This window comes from Ostrea edulis, chromosome 6 (assembly GCF_947568905.1).
Source record: "Ostrea edulis chromosome 6, xbOstEdul1.1, whole genome shotgun sequence".
NCBI classification, from domain to species: Eukaryota; Metazoa; Mollusca; class Bivalvia; order Ostreida; family Ostreidae; genus Ostrea; species Ostrea edulis.
Window position 1 is genome coordinate 91,942,258 of NC_079169.1, and position 17,407 is coordinate 91,959,664.

The 17,407-nt window shown below is 35.9% G+C and overlaps 2 protein-coding genes across 6 annotated transcripts in view; one reads left to right on the forward strand and one right to left on the reverse strand.

Moving 5' to 3' along the window:
- Positions 1 to 17,407, reverse strand: part of LOC125647948 (cysteine--tRNA ligase, cytoplasmic-like) — a 105,547-nt gene that overhangs the window by 66,347 nt on the left and 21,793 nt on the right. The window lies entirely within an intron of this gene.
- Positions 1 to 17,407, forward strand: part of LOC125647951 (uncharacterized) — a 54,879-nt gene that overhangs the window by 27,637 nt on the left and 9,835 nt on the right. Inside the window, exons 2-4 of the mRNA XM_048874826.2 lie at positions 2,747 to 2,833; positions 12,064 to 12,161; positions 15,324 to 15,441. Coding sequence (XP_048730783.2) covers positions 2,747 to 2,833; positions 12,064 to 12,161; positions 15,324 to 15,441 — 303 coding nt within the window. The remainder of the gene's footprint in view (positions 1 to 2,746; positions 2,834 to 12,063; positions 12,162 to 15,323; positions 15,442 to 17,407) is intronic.

Here is a 17,407-nt window from a genome sequence, read left to right on the forward strand (position 1 = left end):
AATATCCAACTAAGATGTGTAGTGATCACTTCTTAAAATGGCCAAATACTGGAGATATTTCCATAATTACATCTCAGGAAGCAGGAACTGACAGTTCTCCATCAAGCCTTCTGAACGGCCATACACAAGTTGTCAATGGAGGACACGGGACTGGTAGTGAGCAATGAAATTAGGGTCATCTGTGGGAAAAATCATCCCAAGGACACCGGTGTATATAGACAGATTACAGTCGCAAACACAGTGGTATACATACATAATGGTACACACGCACAATGTAGACCACTCAGAAACCAAACCCAGCAGTCCTCTCCTGTGGGATAAAAGGAAACCTGGCACCGGTGTGTATTGGGAAGGAGACATCTAATGTCATCTACATCAAACACCCAGGACAAGCAGTTTATTGGCAAGATAAGGAATTGTACAAGTTTATAGGAAGATCAGGAATCTGCAGTTGAGGTTAATGGGTGGGGGTGCGACAAAGAACTACAGAGGGTTTAAATGTATGAGGGTCACATTACTTCAGGGCTTCCAATGATTTGACCACAGTGTAGAGGAAAAGTTCATTATTCAGCATACACAGCAATAGAGAATGCTTTCTGAACTAATGTTGATTTTCTGATAATTCTGATAACTGCATTTCTTGTGATGTGCTTTTTTTTTTTTTTTTAAATCACATCAACTTTGAAATTTTAATGATAAATGACTGGAACCATATCAAAATAAAACCCTCCCTGGATGTTCATGAGTCCCTACAGTAGATCTGCCCCTCCCTGGATGTTCATGAGTCCCTATAGTAGATCTGCCCCTCCCTGGATGTTCATGGGTCCCTATAGTAGATCTGCCCCTCCCTGGATGTTCACGAGTCCCTATAGTAGATCTGCCCCTCCCTGGATGTTCATGGGTCCCTATAGTAGATCTGCCCCTCCCTGGATGTTCACGAGTCCCTATGGAATCTGAGCAATATTTGAGCAAGCTGGTCATATTATCAGGAAACAGAAGCCTATGTCAGACAGACTGGAGTACTGGCTGTGATTTTTACTGCTTCAGACTATCGGAAAACATATAAAAGTAAGAATTGTTTTAGCCCTTATAATCACCATCATGTCCAAAACTGAGAGTAAATGGTCTATAAAAAGAACACCCTGTGTAATGTTCCCTTTGTAACATCCAGCATCTGATCTCCAGGAATTTCCCTCACACAACAAAAAATATGTCTGGACCGCTGCTGATATATATAACGACTAGAGATACACAGAGGCAGCCATCTGAACTAGGCAAAATGAGTCCAAGCTGAAGAAGTGCATTTAGTTTGATGAAATTGGAATTTGATGCTAATGGCTTAAATGTTGAATGTGTTTCCTAGGTCATTTTTTGTGGTTTATCATTTTCACATTAATAGCTTCTGTCCTGCAATGGCCCATGTATGAATTACTGATGAATGTGGACAGGTGGCCCGTTAATGGAGGGTGGACAGTCTAAAATGCTTCAAATAAAATACAAATGGACATTTACAAATGAAGGTGTCTTGATAACAATCCCCAAATTATATGGGAGAAAGCTGCCCAGCTGCCCGTCCTGATGTGCCCCTCTGATTATAGGGCGATATTGGACCTAATTGCTTTTATGATAAAAAATAAAATAAAGAAACCATATTCACAGCCATATTGCAGAAAATCTGAGATTAATTTTGGCAAGGTCAATGATTTTTTCTGATATCCAGTGTTGAAAATCCTTTACTGAATCCAAGCCACACAAATTGGCATTATATTTTATCTGATTTAAATCAATATACCTCAATACGAGACAGTGAATTTTCTATAGGTATCAAAAGAAAGTATTGATGTAGAATGTGAGATTGGTAACAAATCTTTCATATGCTCCCCATGTGCACACACAGGTGTTCCAAACTGAATGCACCAGTAAGTCTTGATTAAAGGTGAGGAATATACCTTCGATACGGCAAATTGAAAATGAAAATAAAACCATCTGTTGGTAAAATCTAACTTTTATCATGAATGCATGTCCTGTTTTATTACTAGTACGGTATGCATCTAAGACGACACATTTTGTTAATGATCATGCAAAAAATGTTGGTATATTACAGCTGATACATAGACTTAAATATAAATATAATGCGATCTGAAAATGAAAGATTTTCATCGATTAACTCTGAATTAATGAAGAAATATTTCGGTTTGTGACGTGTAACATATCACGATCACATTACTCACACGAAAGCATTACCGCATGTTTTTGTCCTGCGTTACAATGGTTAATATGACTTGATGCTTCGTTACAAAGTGTTTCGTGCCACAATTAAGACTAGGATCAATAAAATATAAATTAGACCTGTTAAAATCCATGAAAAATAATGATTCATGTTCCCACCAAGTCTTAAAACAATAATTCCGATGGCAAGCCCGGCAAAGGAACGTAACGGGACGCGGGAAAAGTGTTTTGCTAGGCTTAGCCAAAGTGAATAGAAAGTGTCAATAGTTATGGGACCTCAGATCATAGATATGGAAATACAGCACAAGAAATCATGATCACCAATTCAATTGTTTGTCAATCACAAAGTGATGTGTATAAGCTCCAGTTATGATTACATGGACATTCAAAATACAGTACTACAATTAAATCTAGTCTGAATGTTCTGTTTTGTAAGAAACTAATCCCAGGACTGATGCTATCTTTCACCTAATGGTCAATTACCTTCATTTCATTCAGTTTTTTTGTGTATTTTCAGTAAAATTTGGAAAACATAGACCTTTACCAAAACGAAGAGAGGGAGCAGAGAGAGAAAATTACAAAAGGCAAAATGACATATGTAAAAGTAAGTAAAACGAACATAGCTTGTGTGACCATCAAAATGTCATGTAAAAGTAAGTAAAACGAATATAGCTTGTGTAACCATCAAAATGTCATGTAAAAGTAAGTAAAACGAACATAGCTTGTGTGACCATCAAAATGTCATGTAAAAGTAAGTAAAACGAACATTATAGCTTGTGTAACCATCAAAATGTCATATTATGTAAAAGTAAGTCAATGAACATAGTTTGTGTAACCCTCAAAAGGGCATACATGTAAAAGTAATGGAAGACTGCCGGTCTAAGCATCACATCTTTCTGTTCAGATATCAATTTTTAGTTTTCAGAAAAAAAACACTTGATTTTGAGCACTTATCAATAATAATTCATAATTAGAGGGATCTGGAAGTTTTCACAAGATTTGATTTAAGGATCCATGACAGAATATTTTGAAAACTAATGCATCACAAATGCATACACATAATAACATTCCTTGATATATTGATACATGTCAAAGTAACTCTGTGAATTAAAGTGCTACGACTCTTATCTTGGCATCAGGAGTTTGATTCTCAAACGGAATTAAAAAATAATTTTCTCATCACTTTTACAATGAAATTGTGTCCCCACCCCCCAAATAAGATCAATAGTAAATTTTTCTTTACCATACTAATATCATTACACATAGCTTATACTTTTCCCCTCCATTTCATATTTAGGTGTGTAATACCACCTTAACACAAAAAGAAATTTTACTAGCAGTTACTGTATTCACTAAATAAGAAATATCAACTGAACTAAATTTTGATGAGAGTCATCTAGTAAAATTATGCAAAAAAGGTGATGCAAATAAAATTGGAATCCGACAAGTCATGTTTATACACAGACAAACCAGCGATGTTGGTCTGTCAACTGGTTCTCAATGTAGTTCAGCCAGCTAGGCCACCAGTCTCCATCATAGTGGCAGTCAATGTCCATCTAAAGCTAATTTCCTTTTTAAACCATCACATAATACTAGTAGGTTGTGCGAAACTTTCTTCAATGTACTTAACCGGTATTAGATGATTAACAAGTCCTATTCCCATGAATATTTCATCCATTCTTTATTGATCAGTCCCTAAGAAACCTCTCCTCAAGTTCGTTGTTATTTTCTCTCTATGTCCACTTTCATACTGGGGTGTCTTTTTTATGTGTTAGTTTTCTCACAAAACACACAAATCGCAAGCCTTGCTGCAGTGTATAGAACTAGCTATGATTTTAGAGGGATGCTCTATCATCTGAGACATAGGCATCCAAACCAATATTCCTTTCTGTACTTCGTGCATTTTTAAATATTTTTTGAAACGTCTGCTCAAGCAAAACTGAATTAACTAAATTCCCTCCTTTCTCATTGACAACTAAACTAATTTCTGAAAGAAAAATTATTCTTGCATTTCTTGACAAAAATGTTTCCTAACTATCAAATCTAGTGTGACTGTATGACATAATATTTTTCCGACTACCCATTCATTTCTTCGGTGAGAGATCAATTCGAGTTAGTAATTGCTGGCTGCAATATGCTTCCCAGAACCAACTACGGTGTCTCTCTGATTGCCTCCAAATGCCTTCAACACAATAGCAAACTAAGAGAAGCAAAAAAAGATTAAGGACATCAAAATAGCAAAGGACCAGCCAGATGCATAAGGCTTCTGCGCAGAAATAAAACCATGATAAAGTCGAGAATACCAGATGAAGTATCGGACAGAAATCGTCCCCCGACATTTTGGAGTCCATGTGCCATGTCAATAAAAGAAATATCTGTAGCATCTGTGTTGTCTTCAAATCCCGTAAAAGGATTGCATGTTTAATCCGAGAAAATATAATGGTCTCATCTACCAAAATCTTGGTTTTCACAGATGTTTATTAGAAAAATTTTGGTGACTGGGAAAGATGCCATCCATGCAAGTTTACCAAGAGAAAAAAAATCCTTTGTCTGAGACAAAAGATTAAATCATAAAACAGTTCTTCTTGTCATGAGGTTGGAGCTAAGGCTGTCAATATTGTTAGAAGGCTAATACCTGATTATGCAAATCAACCTCCACATCCCGATGAAACTTCGTGATCATCACAACTGGTTTTATTATCGTCAACACCGATGAGCGATCTCAAAAGATTCTCTCAAAACTTCCACTCTCTATATTTCAATATTTTAATCCAAGATGATGGATTATTTTTGAAATTATGCAGCATGTTGGAATGGAAAAATTTGGAGACTGAAATGTTTCATCAAAACTTAACCTAGCTGTTTTATGAAATTGCATCATTTAAAATCTGTCATAAATGTCTGATGAATACGTCTAGTTCAATCTGTCATTGCAGAAAAGCCAATGATTGCTTCCATGCTTGCTTGGAACATCTTACTTTCACCATGAGTCACTTGAAAAATTTTGTCTCCTAAAGTTCAAGCAAAACAGACACATCATGTGTAACTAATGACATTTACTAGTGTAAAACCATGTTTAGTTTTCAATGCTTCTGACTTTGAACACAGTACACCGAGAAAGCAAACAAAAACTATGTGATGAAAGTAATCTAGCAATTACATTGATGGTGTCAGTATAAATCTTTTATGACTATCTGTCCACTGAAGTACTGTGAAATGTGAAGCGTTGTCACAGTTACATTTTCACGGCTGCTGTTAATGTGCAGTTTGTCACCCAAACTCATCAGGACCTCATAAATAATAAACAGGAGCTATATATTTCTATTTAATATAGCTCTTTGGTCTTCCATGCATCTAAGGATGAGAAGGTGATTAACTGAATCTTTGATATCTCATAAGACACTTATCTAGGCATCCAGTCCACCACACAAAAATACCACCAAAACAATAGTTGGTGGAAAGAGAAATAATGAATGGTAAAAACAGTTTTGTTTGATCCTAGAATGTAAATTAGCACTAGAGAAATGAAAAGAAAGCTTTGGAAACTTGAAACGGGTCATTATGAGTAGCTCTGGGCATCTTTTTTTGTCCATTTTGTCTGGATGGAGTTTCATCTATTAATTCACATTGAACATATTCACCTCCATAACTGAAGATAGAAGATATAATTCTACCGAGGACAAGAAGTCTGATGTTTCTTTGTCACGTTAGAAAGTCACAAGAAAGAGAATGAGCTATTAGAGGACAATACAACATGATGTATATGAGCCTATTCGTGTCCACTCTATCGAAATGATATGCCATATTCCAAATTATCTTCCCTCAGATATACCATGTCTTCAAGATCTTCTCTTCTTTGGCAGCAATCAGTTTAGTCTTATTAGACATTATCTCGCAAACTATCTGAATGCGGATAACATAAAATACATACTGTATATCCTCCACTCAGTCGGAGATTTCCCAATTTTCTACTTGAAAAAGTTTTCAATCAAGTGAAATATGACAGCACCAATTAACCTTGTAGTAGACTATCTGATTTTTTGTATATCTATGTCCCGTTCAGAATAAGTCTGATCAATACTTCCGGGCAAAATAAAATGTCTAATGCCTTTGATTCAGAGATTAAATTATCGGAATTTCCTAATGACATGCAACACAAATGCTTATTCTACAATTTTTTGTGAGGATTGTAGATTTTTTGTACACTTCAATGTCAGTGATTACATTTATATAAACTCCCAGATGCCTTGATCTTCTTTACGGAGTCGTAAAATATTAAATTATCTGTGTGACGGATCTTCATTCTACACATAGCCTGCACACAGAACCTTTTAGTTAATATGATTCAATCGCTGTAATATCAATCAAGAGAGATTACAGAATCAATTCAAGGCAATGTCACAGCTTACACCTACAATAATGACGTGTAGATTACCTTCAATATCAACATTTCTAGTTCCCCTCAGTGACTGTGCTCAACAATACATGATACAACCCACAAATGACTGAATATGTTAAACACAGCAACAACATGCTTACTATTGCTTAGTATTGAGGTAAATTTGAGCAAGACCTTGAAAAAGAGTTCTGTAAAATTTCCATAGCTTCGACAATAATCTTTCAGTATAGATCAAAACTCATGGCCAAGTTTAAAAAGTTGCAACAAAGATACACACTAAAAACAGTTTGCACCCCCTTCTCGATGTAAGTCTTGTTGTTCAACCCGCCCCCCCTTGATCTTATCTTGATGTACAACACACAAACACACCCTTTTAATTAAAATCACCTGATTAAGTATTCTGTTTATGTTTGCAACTAAATTATAGTAAAAAATATATTTACTTATTCATGCATACATGATTTTGTTTGTAGCAATGGATCCTAAATTAAACCTGGTGTTGGAGTAACGTGTCAATATATTACAAGGTTCAAGGTGACCTTCATAATTTATATGTTTTCAATCATAGATTGTATGTACCATGGGATTTACTGCAGTAATGTTAAAAAAAAGTATCTGATATATAAAAAAAAGAAAAAAAAAACACCAGGGTCCCGAGTTTACATAGCTGGAAATGTTACCTTGTCTGTGGGTGGACTACACACTACTACAGCCTGCTAAAGGTTCAGCAGCAACGCTCCTAATTATTCTATATCAACAAGCATACATAGTTTTTGCTTTTATTTTCACTACAATTTTTCTTACTTTATTTTATCTTTTTTACCGAGGTATACAAGGAATGAGTGCTCTACTACTTGTCAAGAGTCGACACTATCAGATGATGTGGACAGGCATAGCCTATTCTATTAACTACCTGTAAGCCTGTCCACTTCTTTGAGAGAAAAGGCCTCAGATGCTGGATCTGACCTATATTTTTAGTATGAGAACCTGATAAATCATTACACTCTATAACTGATCTATATTTTCTAATTGAAGATTCATTTGCGTAATGACACTTTTGCATCATTTATAGACTACTGATGATCAATGTTAAGTGACTTTCATAACTCAATGTTGTGTATCAAATACTTTACTGCAGTGATAAGAGCATGCGAGTACATTTGCTGTATCTGGAGATTTCCCCTTGACTGTCAGTGACCTCTTTTATCCTCTGACCTTTTTCAACCCCTGACATTTGCAGTAAATTTCTTATCATTTTATCAGCTGCTATGGATAAAAAACCTAAGCGACTGTCCTATAAGAAATATCTGTTCGGGGAATCTTAATGAAGTGATGGAATGTCTTAAACGCCTGCTGATGTACACCTTCACCAGCTGATGTACCAGTAAACAGATGAGGCTCATTTTTTGGGCCACTGGCATTGATTACAGTGATCACAGACTCTCTGAAACTTTATTGTTGGTGCACATGCATTGTGTCAGGCTGACATCCTCCCTTCTTCTGTCATCAGTCCCTCTGATGTCCCTATCTCCCCTCATTAACCCCATCTGGTTATGTATGCAATGATAATGGACCCTCACATCCGTCATGTTATGGCTACATCACATTTCCCCCCTCACAGTTTACAATGTAAGCCACTGACCATCAGAAGCCATCACTCATCCATCATCTCATACTCCTGGCACATGCACACACAACCAGCAGCATCAAGTATTATTGTCAGATCAGATGACCAACAAACACTCTATAATATGTGTTCCTGAATCTTATAGTAAAATCTGATCAGCATTTTGAAACAGCAAAGGGAAGATAATTCATCATAAGTCACTTAACTCTGGCAAGGGGAGATAATCCATCATCAGTAGGGGTGGCTGATATTAAACAGACCATTATGCTATGAACCTGCTTTTAGATAGAGCATAATCTACTGATCAGTAGAGAATTAATCACTTTAATGTGAAATGTTTATGAAGAATGTGGAATGATAAGAACTTAAATTGACCTTTGATTTGTTTCTGGTCCTAGTGGGGTTGTTAGGGTGTTTAGCTGCATCTGTCAAACACATTAAAAGGTGCAGTGGTGCTGCAGGGGTTTTTCACAATTATTTCTCTCTACAGGGATAAAATCAATACCTCCGGCTGATGTTTCATCCACTTGTCTTAACAAGTCATTTATATTCTCATTTTGAAAAGTAACTTGAAAGAGAAGTGTCAGAATATGAATTAGAAATTACTCTTCGAGATGTGCTAGTGCTAGGCAACTGTAAAATATCAACCATAACAAATATCAGGCTTTTGATGTTTCCACAGCTCTGCTTTTATTGATATTGTCATTCACGATTGTGCATATGCTCAGGGAATCTCTTAACATGCTTATTTCAAGACATGCATTAAAAACATAAGATTTCATAATGTCTTATTCTCTACAGGGGCTCTTTGTCCAATCATACACTGTGTGCTGTGTTTCTGACACTCCATATCCTTACAAATTCCTGTCCCTAAGATTTGTGAATCTACAATTATCCCGAATAATGAAGATCCTTTGTCTCCATGTTGGAGAACCTGACACAATAGAAACCTCAAGAATTATTAAGGCTCTTCTGTTGAGCTCTTCTTTCTGACAACAACTCCTCCTTTTTTCCGGTATTTTTTCCTCATACACTTTTCCCAGAGATGACAAAGGTCATAGAGGTCATTCTGGCTTTGTAGCCATCAGATTCAGGTCTGCTTGGGATGTTGAGAGACATAATTTATCAATTACAATCTTTGGAAAGCTACATCTTTTGTTCTTTTACTCTTCATCAAACCAGATCATGTTTTTAAAAGAAAGTGCTTCACACACTCAGAACAAGTGATCACCCCTAATTGAATTTCTGCCTTATAATGGTGAAGAATTCATCTCTGATTGGAATGTCACACATTATCTGCCATCCTGCTTGCTTAATTTCTCCAGCTTTTCCACTCTTTTCTTGAACTAATTTCCCTCCTTAGTTAAAGGAAATTTTCCTTTACAGTAAAGTTCATTTGCAAAGTGAACATGTGCAATCAAGTTAATTAATTTGGTTCCCATGCAATATTGCTACTTTTATCTTCAAAGCCAATTCTTTGAAAAAAAAATTATTTCTTTTTCACAAAGTAGAATTTGTTAGTACCATCCAAAATACATTTCTGTTAATCAGTAGGAGACAATTTAAGTGAATCAACTCAAATGAACTTTGTCAGTAAGTGTACACACATAAATATTTCCACAAAAATCTTAAAACTTCATTTGGACTTGACAAAATGTACTTGAGAAGTGCAATCACAGCCTCCCAGTTTTATCGACTCTCTTTTTTTTCTTCCCCTCCACAAAAGTTGTTTCTGTAGACATATTCTCAATATGTAATTTACTGGTTCCCATTTTTGGTAGTTTCTGGATAATGATGACAATTCCTACAAGAAAGACTTCCTTCCCTCCTCTATAGCAGTCACATACAGCAGTCACAATTATCCAAGTGACTGATGATGTTCCATCTGTCCATTAGAACAAATCAAGGGGATATGTTGGGCAGGGAGAGGAAGGGTAATGGGGTACCATTGTGTTAATTAGTCAATTTATATACATCTTTTTGTGCTAGATAAAAAACAAGATATTCCATCAATTACTGTAAGACGTCTATGAAAAGAACTGCATTTCTATGGTTCCATTTGTCCCTATGAAGGCTTTGACATAATTGTACAGAAATAGCAGCAATCTTGTCTGAAGAATTAAGACTTGGACAGTAAGAATAAGAATTGCTTTCATCATATTTTTTCACATCAGTTAACCTCAGTTCTTCACTTTATAAGAAATATTAAATCCGGCTGATGACCAATCCGGCTGATGACCGAAGGTTTGCTTGTACTTATTGACAAAGTTCCAGTCTGGAAAGATGAAGGAAAACACCAATGCAGAGAAACTGTTGGAGAGAATGGAATGAAGAACCAATTTGGGAAAGAGGGGCACAATAATGGATTTCAGCCATTCAAACTTAGATCAAATGACCTGTCTGTTTATCTGTATTTTATTTCATTTTCAAAAATCATTTTTGCAACACGAGAAGTTAAAAAAAAATTTCTCTTTATAGGGTCATAAATTGAATTATATAAATTTCATACATTTCTATATTTTCAATTTGATTAAATTAAATTAATTTCATATATTTCTATATTTTCTGGGTTTTTTTCTATAAGGCTGTTATATCAATTAAAATCATTATCTGTCGTATCTAACAGGAAATCAACTGCAATGGGTTACTCAGAGCAGAAATTTCCATACACTTTTGATTCTCCTTGGGCTGCATCCATTTTATTCAAATTTTCGACAGATAACTGTAGTTTATGGGAAGAAATACAAATTCATATGCTGTATTTTTTCTTAATTAAAGAATCTGCTTTCAAAAACAGCCTTCTATGTCATATATCATATTTCAAACTTAATGAGTAGAATGAGGACTGTATGATGCTTGTGTTGAGTTTGCGTAACAAATATTAACAAATATTAGCATTCAAGCACACAAACTCTGCATCAAATGATGACAAGTAACAAAAAGTGTAATTTCCTCCGAGATCAATTTGTCTACATGTATCAGAGTTGAGGGGATGCTCAAGAACTCGCAATATATCGACTGATGTATGAATATATCTACAACCAGATATGTCAAAACTGGACAAAGACCAAAAGTCATCACCTTACATGGACACAAAACATAACGAAACGCTGTGGTGATCAAGTCATCCCCCAAATTAATCAATATCGCAGACGCCATCTCACACATTTCGTAAAGTTTCTAAATGAATTGGATGAGGAAAAGCTGAGATTATATGTAACTGGCAACATAAATAACATAAAGAAAATGCTCCCACCTGACTCAGGCCAGTAGATATTTACATATCATTTGCATATATATGCAAATTACACTTGTGAAGCACAATTTCGCCTATTTAAAACTCTTGAAGGCCAAATTACTGCTGCTATTGATATTTTCCTTCCAAATTCCTTGCTAATTAAATTGTACTGGGGCTCTTCAATTCATCACTTCAAGCCTAAACTGCATTCAAGGGCAACATTGTTAAAATTTCGCTCAATTAAATATTCAATATGAAATGAAAATTGGGATGAAGACAGTTAATGAAATATGTTAAATTAGATAAGTCTCAGTAACTAAACTGCTGACATCATAGGTATCAAGGAGGGATAAAATACTCATTAACATGTAATAGGCCTGTCAAAATGATCAAAGTTTTGGGCCAAACGCATAGCACCCAGGAAACAGTAAGAAATTCTAGCAGCAGACGCACATTGTCTTCTGTTCCATGGTTGCTACTGTGTAACAAGCCGTCACAGCTAGTATATAAAATATAACGTTAAACTGTATGTTTTAATACCATCCTGTTTTTTTTTTTTTGTCTTTTCAGCTGAACAGTATCACGGCTTTCTGTACCGGCTAGAAGATGACTCTAAATTGTTACCTATTTATGATTTAAATGGTTATCTGTCGGGGATACAAGCCATTGTAAGTATTGCGTATACCACAGTGCTTCTCGGACACCTTTTCCTTTTAAATGATTTGATGAAACAAATGAAACAGCACCTATTCATTTCTAAAGCATCCAAAAGCATCTAAAGTTATTATTATATCTCACACTTTTGATAATCAAACCAAAAAACGAAGATGGAGTATTTTTCTGTATCAGCTGATAACAATGATGGCATGGTCGATTAGATTTCCATTGATAGTCGTCCTTCCGTAATGATACATAAATGGAAGCATTGGAAAAGAAGAGTTAGTTAATGGAGACCGAGGCCGGGACACCACGTAAACATGCGATGGTTATGATGTCACATCCCTGCCAAGCAATGTCTCCGGTAGTTTTATGTAACACGGGTCCTAATTTAATTATATTAACAGATATTCTGAATCTGACCCCTAAATGAGCAGCAGACATGCAATCTGTAATTAACCCTAACTAAAGCACCATGGCATATCATTAGAGATGCAGTTAGTCTGATTTACTGAGAGAATCCTGGCACTGATGATAATTTACAAAGTCTGGGGGAAAATTTGACAGAGGACATATATTTCAGGTCGTTCCAGTGAGAGCACGAAATTAACCAAGACTAATAAAGAAAAAGAAAGGGGAAAAGGAATTTATTATAACAACCAATAAAACCGTCTGATAAATTGATATTTTAATGTCACCCAGTACCAGTTATATCAAATCTCCCCCCCCCCCCCCCCTACTAGATGAAAGGTGATAAAAGATGAAGTTACATATTCTAAGGACCGTACCAGCGTAGACATTAGGATCTTTGTGCTACATATAGTGCACCATGACAACAACTGCCTCATCACAACCATCTGTCATTATCCTTACAGGCCATCAAAAATAGTCCCTATACCTCTGTGTAGATTACAGAGAGATATTTAATCCCTTGGTCATGTTGATTTGCATATCAATGGAAAATAATTTTCAGACACTCATAAAGTTGCTGAGGTTCAGAAATCTGTGTGAATTCGTATGTATACATGTATGTATATATTTTTAAAGGGAAATGAATAAGTAGCAGCACTGATAACTTATAATTGAATCAAATCTTATTCAAACTGGATTTCACAACCCGTACTCCCAGTATAGTAACTGTATGCAACTGACCAAACAACCACACCGAATCAAACTGAAGCACATTCTAGCATTCAGTACAATTTGATCGGACAAAAGAAACATGCAGAACCAATTCTAATCGTCTCAATCATCTCCAAATCCATTACCATAATTAGAAGATGACATCCACAGTAGGCTATGTTACGCAGCTCCTGGGCACTTTTTATCTGAGCCTTGTGAGAAGACCTCCAATACAACATACCCATTAGGTGTTTGTTGAGTTGGCTCTTGTCATATCCGTCTTCTGACTGAGACTCCGAGCAGACGTCTTCCCCTTACAGGAGCCCTCGTTGGGGGTGAAATTAACACCTCTTAATGACAAATTAACACTGCTTAAAATGGATCAGTTCTAAGGAAGCCTCATTTGGGCTATGGATATGCACCAAGTTTGGTGATTCTTAATGTCGAGTTAATGTTCCTAATGGACAAAACGGACCAAGAAGCACATAAACTAACCATTAACACATCATAATTATCTCCCCTTAACCTGCCCTTGTTTCACACTCCATCCATCATTTTTTTTTTTTTTTTGGTCAACATCACTGAGACAGAGATTTCTAATTCCATTAATACCCAGTAGAAGAATGGAAAAATCAATCTTTCTTTTGTAGCTTTTTTCTTTAATAAGGAATGGGAATCATAGAGAATGTGATATGGGGTACACTTGTGATAAACCCATTATAACTACATCAACATTAGCCAGAAGCACCCTGTGCTTGACCATCACTTGACATGGGGCCTCTATTAATAGAGAGTTTATGGATTTGTAGAGAGCACTATAACACAAGCATCAGGTGCTAGGAGATTTCTCACATGTATTTACACTGATATAATCATTTATCTTCCCGGCCACCCAATGACTAGGAAGTAATGAGTAGACCTAATAACTAGCTATATTGTAGTATATCACCAAGTCTGCTACAAATCAGGGAAACTGGAACATTCCATCAAATACAATAATGGCTTCTGTGGTGGGAGATGGCTGCTATCATCAGAGTCAATTGTGTTTCCTTAATCTAAGAAAATATTTGTGCAACTGTGTCTTAAGGGGAAACGTTTAAGATCTGATTAACCTAAAAACTGTGTACCATAATTGGCAAAAAATCACGGAAAGAAGAAAAAGTCTCATCTATTTTTCATTATCCTATATTTGAAAGTGAAAATGAAACACCTCTTTTGAAGAAAAAAATGTCTTTGTCTCCAATCGTAATCTAAGGATTTGTGCCTTGTGGTATATAGTCCCCACTTCATCACAATTACTCCAATAATAGGACCGAAATATTCAGGTGATTCTCAAGGTCTGAATCCGACGGGATGCGTAATACAATTATCCAATCACTAGCAGACAGCAGAGACTCGAAACTTTGACAGAGGTTATAAAATCTGTCACCTGCACATATACAACAATCACCATGGTAACAGATCAGTCTTTCAACCAGAAATGTCAGAAATTATCATCTTCTGGTCAAATTAATAAGTGCAAAAGAAATATGATTTATCATCCGTGAGTTTAAATTAACATGCATCATATTTGTTCTGAATTCTGTTGTCTAAACTATGAACTGAAAGTTGAGTGCTGATTTCTTATCATTCGAAATTAAAATAGCTCTCAGACGTTTATTCATTTTTCGAATGCAAAAAATATTCTGCAGGCCATGTAGAGATATATGTGTCTCCATAAACCTCTTGAAATTTCATTAAATAATGCAAATTAAGCTTATCAAATTTTTAAGATAACTTAATTTCTCTTTACTCCCCTCATAAAAACTGTTGTAATAACATTTTATTCATATGGTTGAGAATAATGAAGCTAATTTCCTGTGTCAGTAAAAAGTTTATGTTCAATCAAATTCCACTGAAAAATTCATCTCCTATCTATCAAATTACAATTTCAGGAAATCATTTGAAAATCCTGCAGTTTCCTCAGCATGTTATGTAATTTGATGTCTGATATAAAATGTTTGATTTTCTTCCCAGCAAATCTGACGATAATTTGAAATAATTTGTTCCAGATTCCTGCAGACATGGAGGGTTACAATTCTTTGAATGAGAGCATTATGTTACCACCTCATGAAATCATGCCTCCTGTCTTAGTGAGCAAATCTGACGTCCATCTGTACACCATCACAGGTAAATTACTAAAGTATCCATTCATGTAAGTTTGCAAATCTGACGTCCATCTGTACACCATCACAGGTAAATTACTAAAGTATCCATTCATGTAAGTTTGCAAATCTGACATCCCATCTGTACACCATCACAGGTAAATTACTAAAGTATCCATTCATGTAAGTTTGCAAATCTGACATCCCATCTGTACACCATCACAGGTAAATTACTAAAGTATCCATTCATGTAAGTTTGCAAATCTGACGTCCTATCTGTACACCATCACAGGTAAATTACTAAAGTATCCATTCATGTAAGTTTGCAAATCTGACATCCTATCTGTACACCATCACAGGTAAATTACTAAAGTATCCATTCATGTAAGTTTGCAAATCTGACATCCTATCTGTACACCATCACAGGTAAATTACTAAAGTATCCATTCATGTAAGTTTGCAAATCTGACGTCCATTGTAATATTAAAGATAAGTACAAACGTATGTTTTTTTTACTGATGTATCACCTAATCCTAATGGACAAATCCAGCAATTCACCCCATCACAGGTAATTTTCTTATCCTAATGGACAAATCCAGCATCCAAATTCACCCCATCACAGGTAATTTTCTTATCCTAATGGACAAATCCAGCATCCAAATTCACTCCATCACAGGTAATTTTCTTATCCTAATGGACAAATCCAGCATCCAAATTCACCCCATCACAGGTAATTTTCTTATCCTAATGGGCAAATCCAGCATCCAAATTCACCCCATCACAGGTAATTTTCTTATCCTAATGGACAAATCCAGCATCCAAATTCACTCCATCACAGGTAATTTTCTTATCCTAATGGACAAATCCAGCATCCAAATTCACCCCATCACAGGTAATTTTCTTATCCTAATGGACAAATCCAGCATCCAAATTCACTCCATCACAGGTAATTTTCTTATCCTAATGGGCAAATCCAGCATCCAAATTCACCCCATCACAGGTAATTTTCTTATCCTAATGGACAAATCCAGCATCCAAATTCACCCCATCACAGGTAATTTTCTTATCCTAATGGACAAATCCAGCATCCAAATTCACCCCATCACAGGTAATTTTCTTATCCTAATGGACAAATCCAGCATCCAAATTCACCCCATCACAGGTAATTTTCTTATCCTAATGGGCAAATCCAGCATCCAAATTCACCCCATCACAGGTAATTTTCTTATCCTAATGGACAAATCCAGCATCCAAATTCACCCCATCACAGGTAATTTTCTTATCCTAATGGACAAATCCAGCATCCAAATTCACCCCATCACAGGTAATTTTCTTATCCTAATGGGCAAATCCAGCATCCAAATTCACCCCATCACAGGTAATTTTCTTATCCTAATGGGCAAATCCAGCATCCAAATTCACCCCATCACAGGTAATTTTCTTATCCTAATGGACAAATCCAGCATCCAAATTCACCCCATCACAGGTAATTTTCTTATCCTAATGGGCAAATCCAGCATCCAAATTCACCCCATCACAGGTAATTTTCTTATCCTAATGGACAAATCCAGCATCCAAATTCACCCCATCACAGGTAATTTTCTTATCCTAATGGGCAAATCCAGCATCCAAATTCACCCCATCACAGGTAATTTTCTTATCCTAATGGGCAAATCCAGCATCCAAATTTTCTTATCCTAATGGGCAAATCCAGCATCCAAATTCACCCCATCACAGGTAATTTTCTTATCCTAATGGACAAATCCAGCATCCAAATTTTCTTATCCTAATGGGCAAATCCAGCATCCAAATTCACCCCATCACAGGTAATTTTCTTATCCTAATGGACAAATCCAGCATCCAAATTCACCCCATCACAGGTAATTTTCTTATCCTAATGGACAAATCCAGCATCCAAATTCACCCCATCACAGGTAATTTTCTTATCCTAATGGACAAATCCAGCATCCAAATTCACCCCATCACAGGTA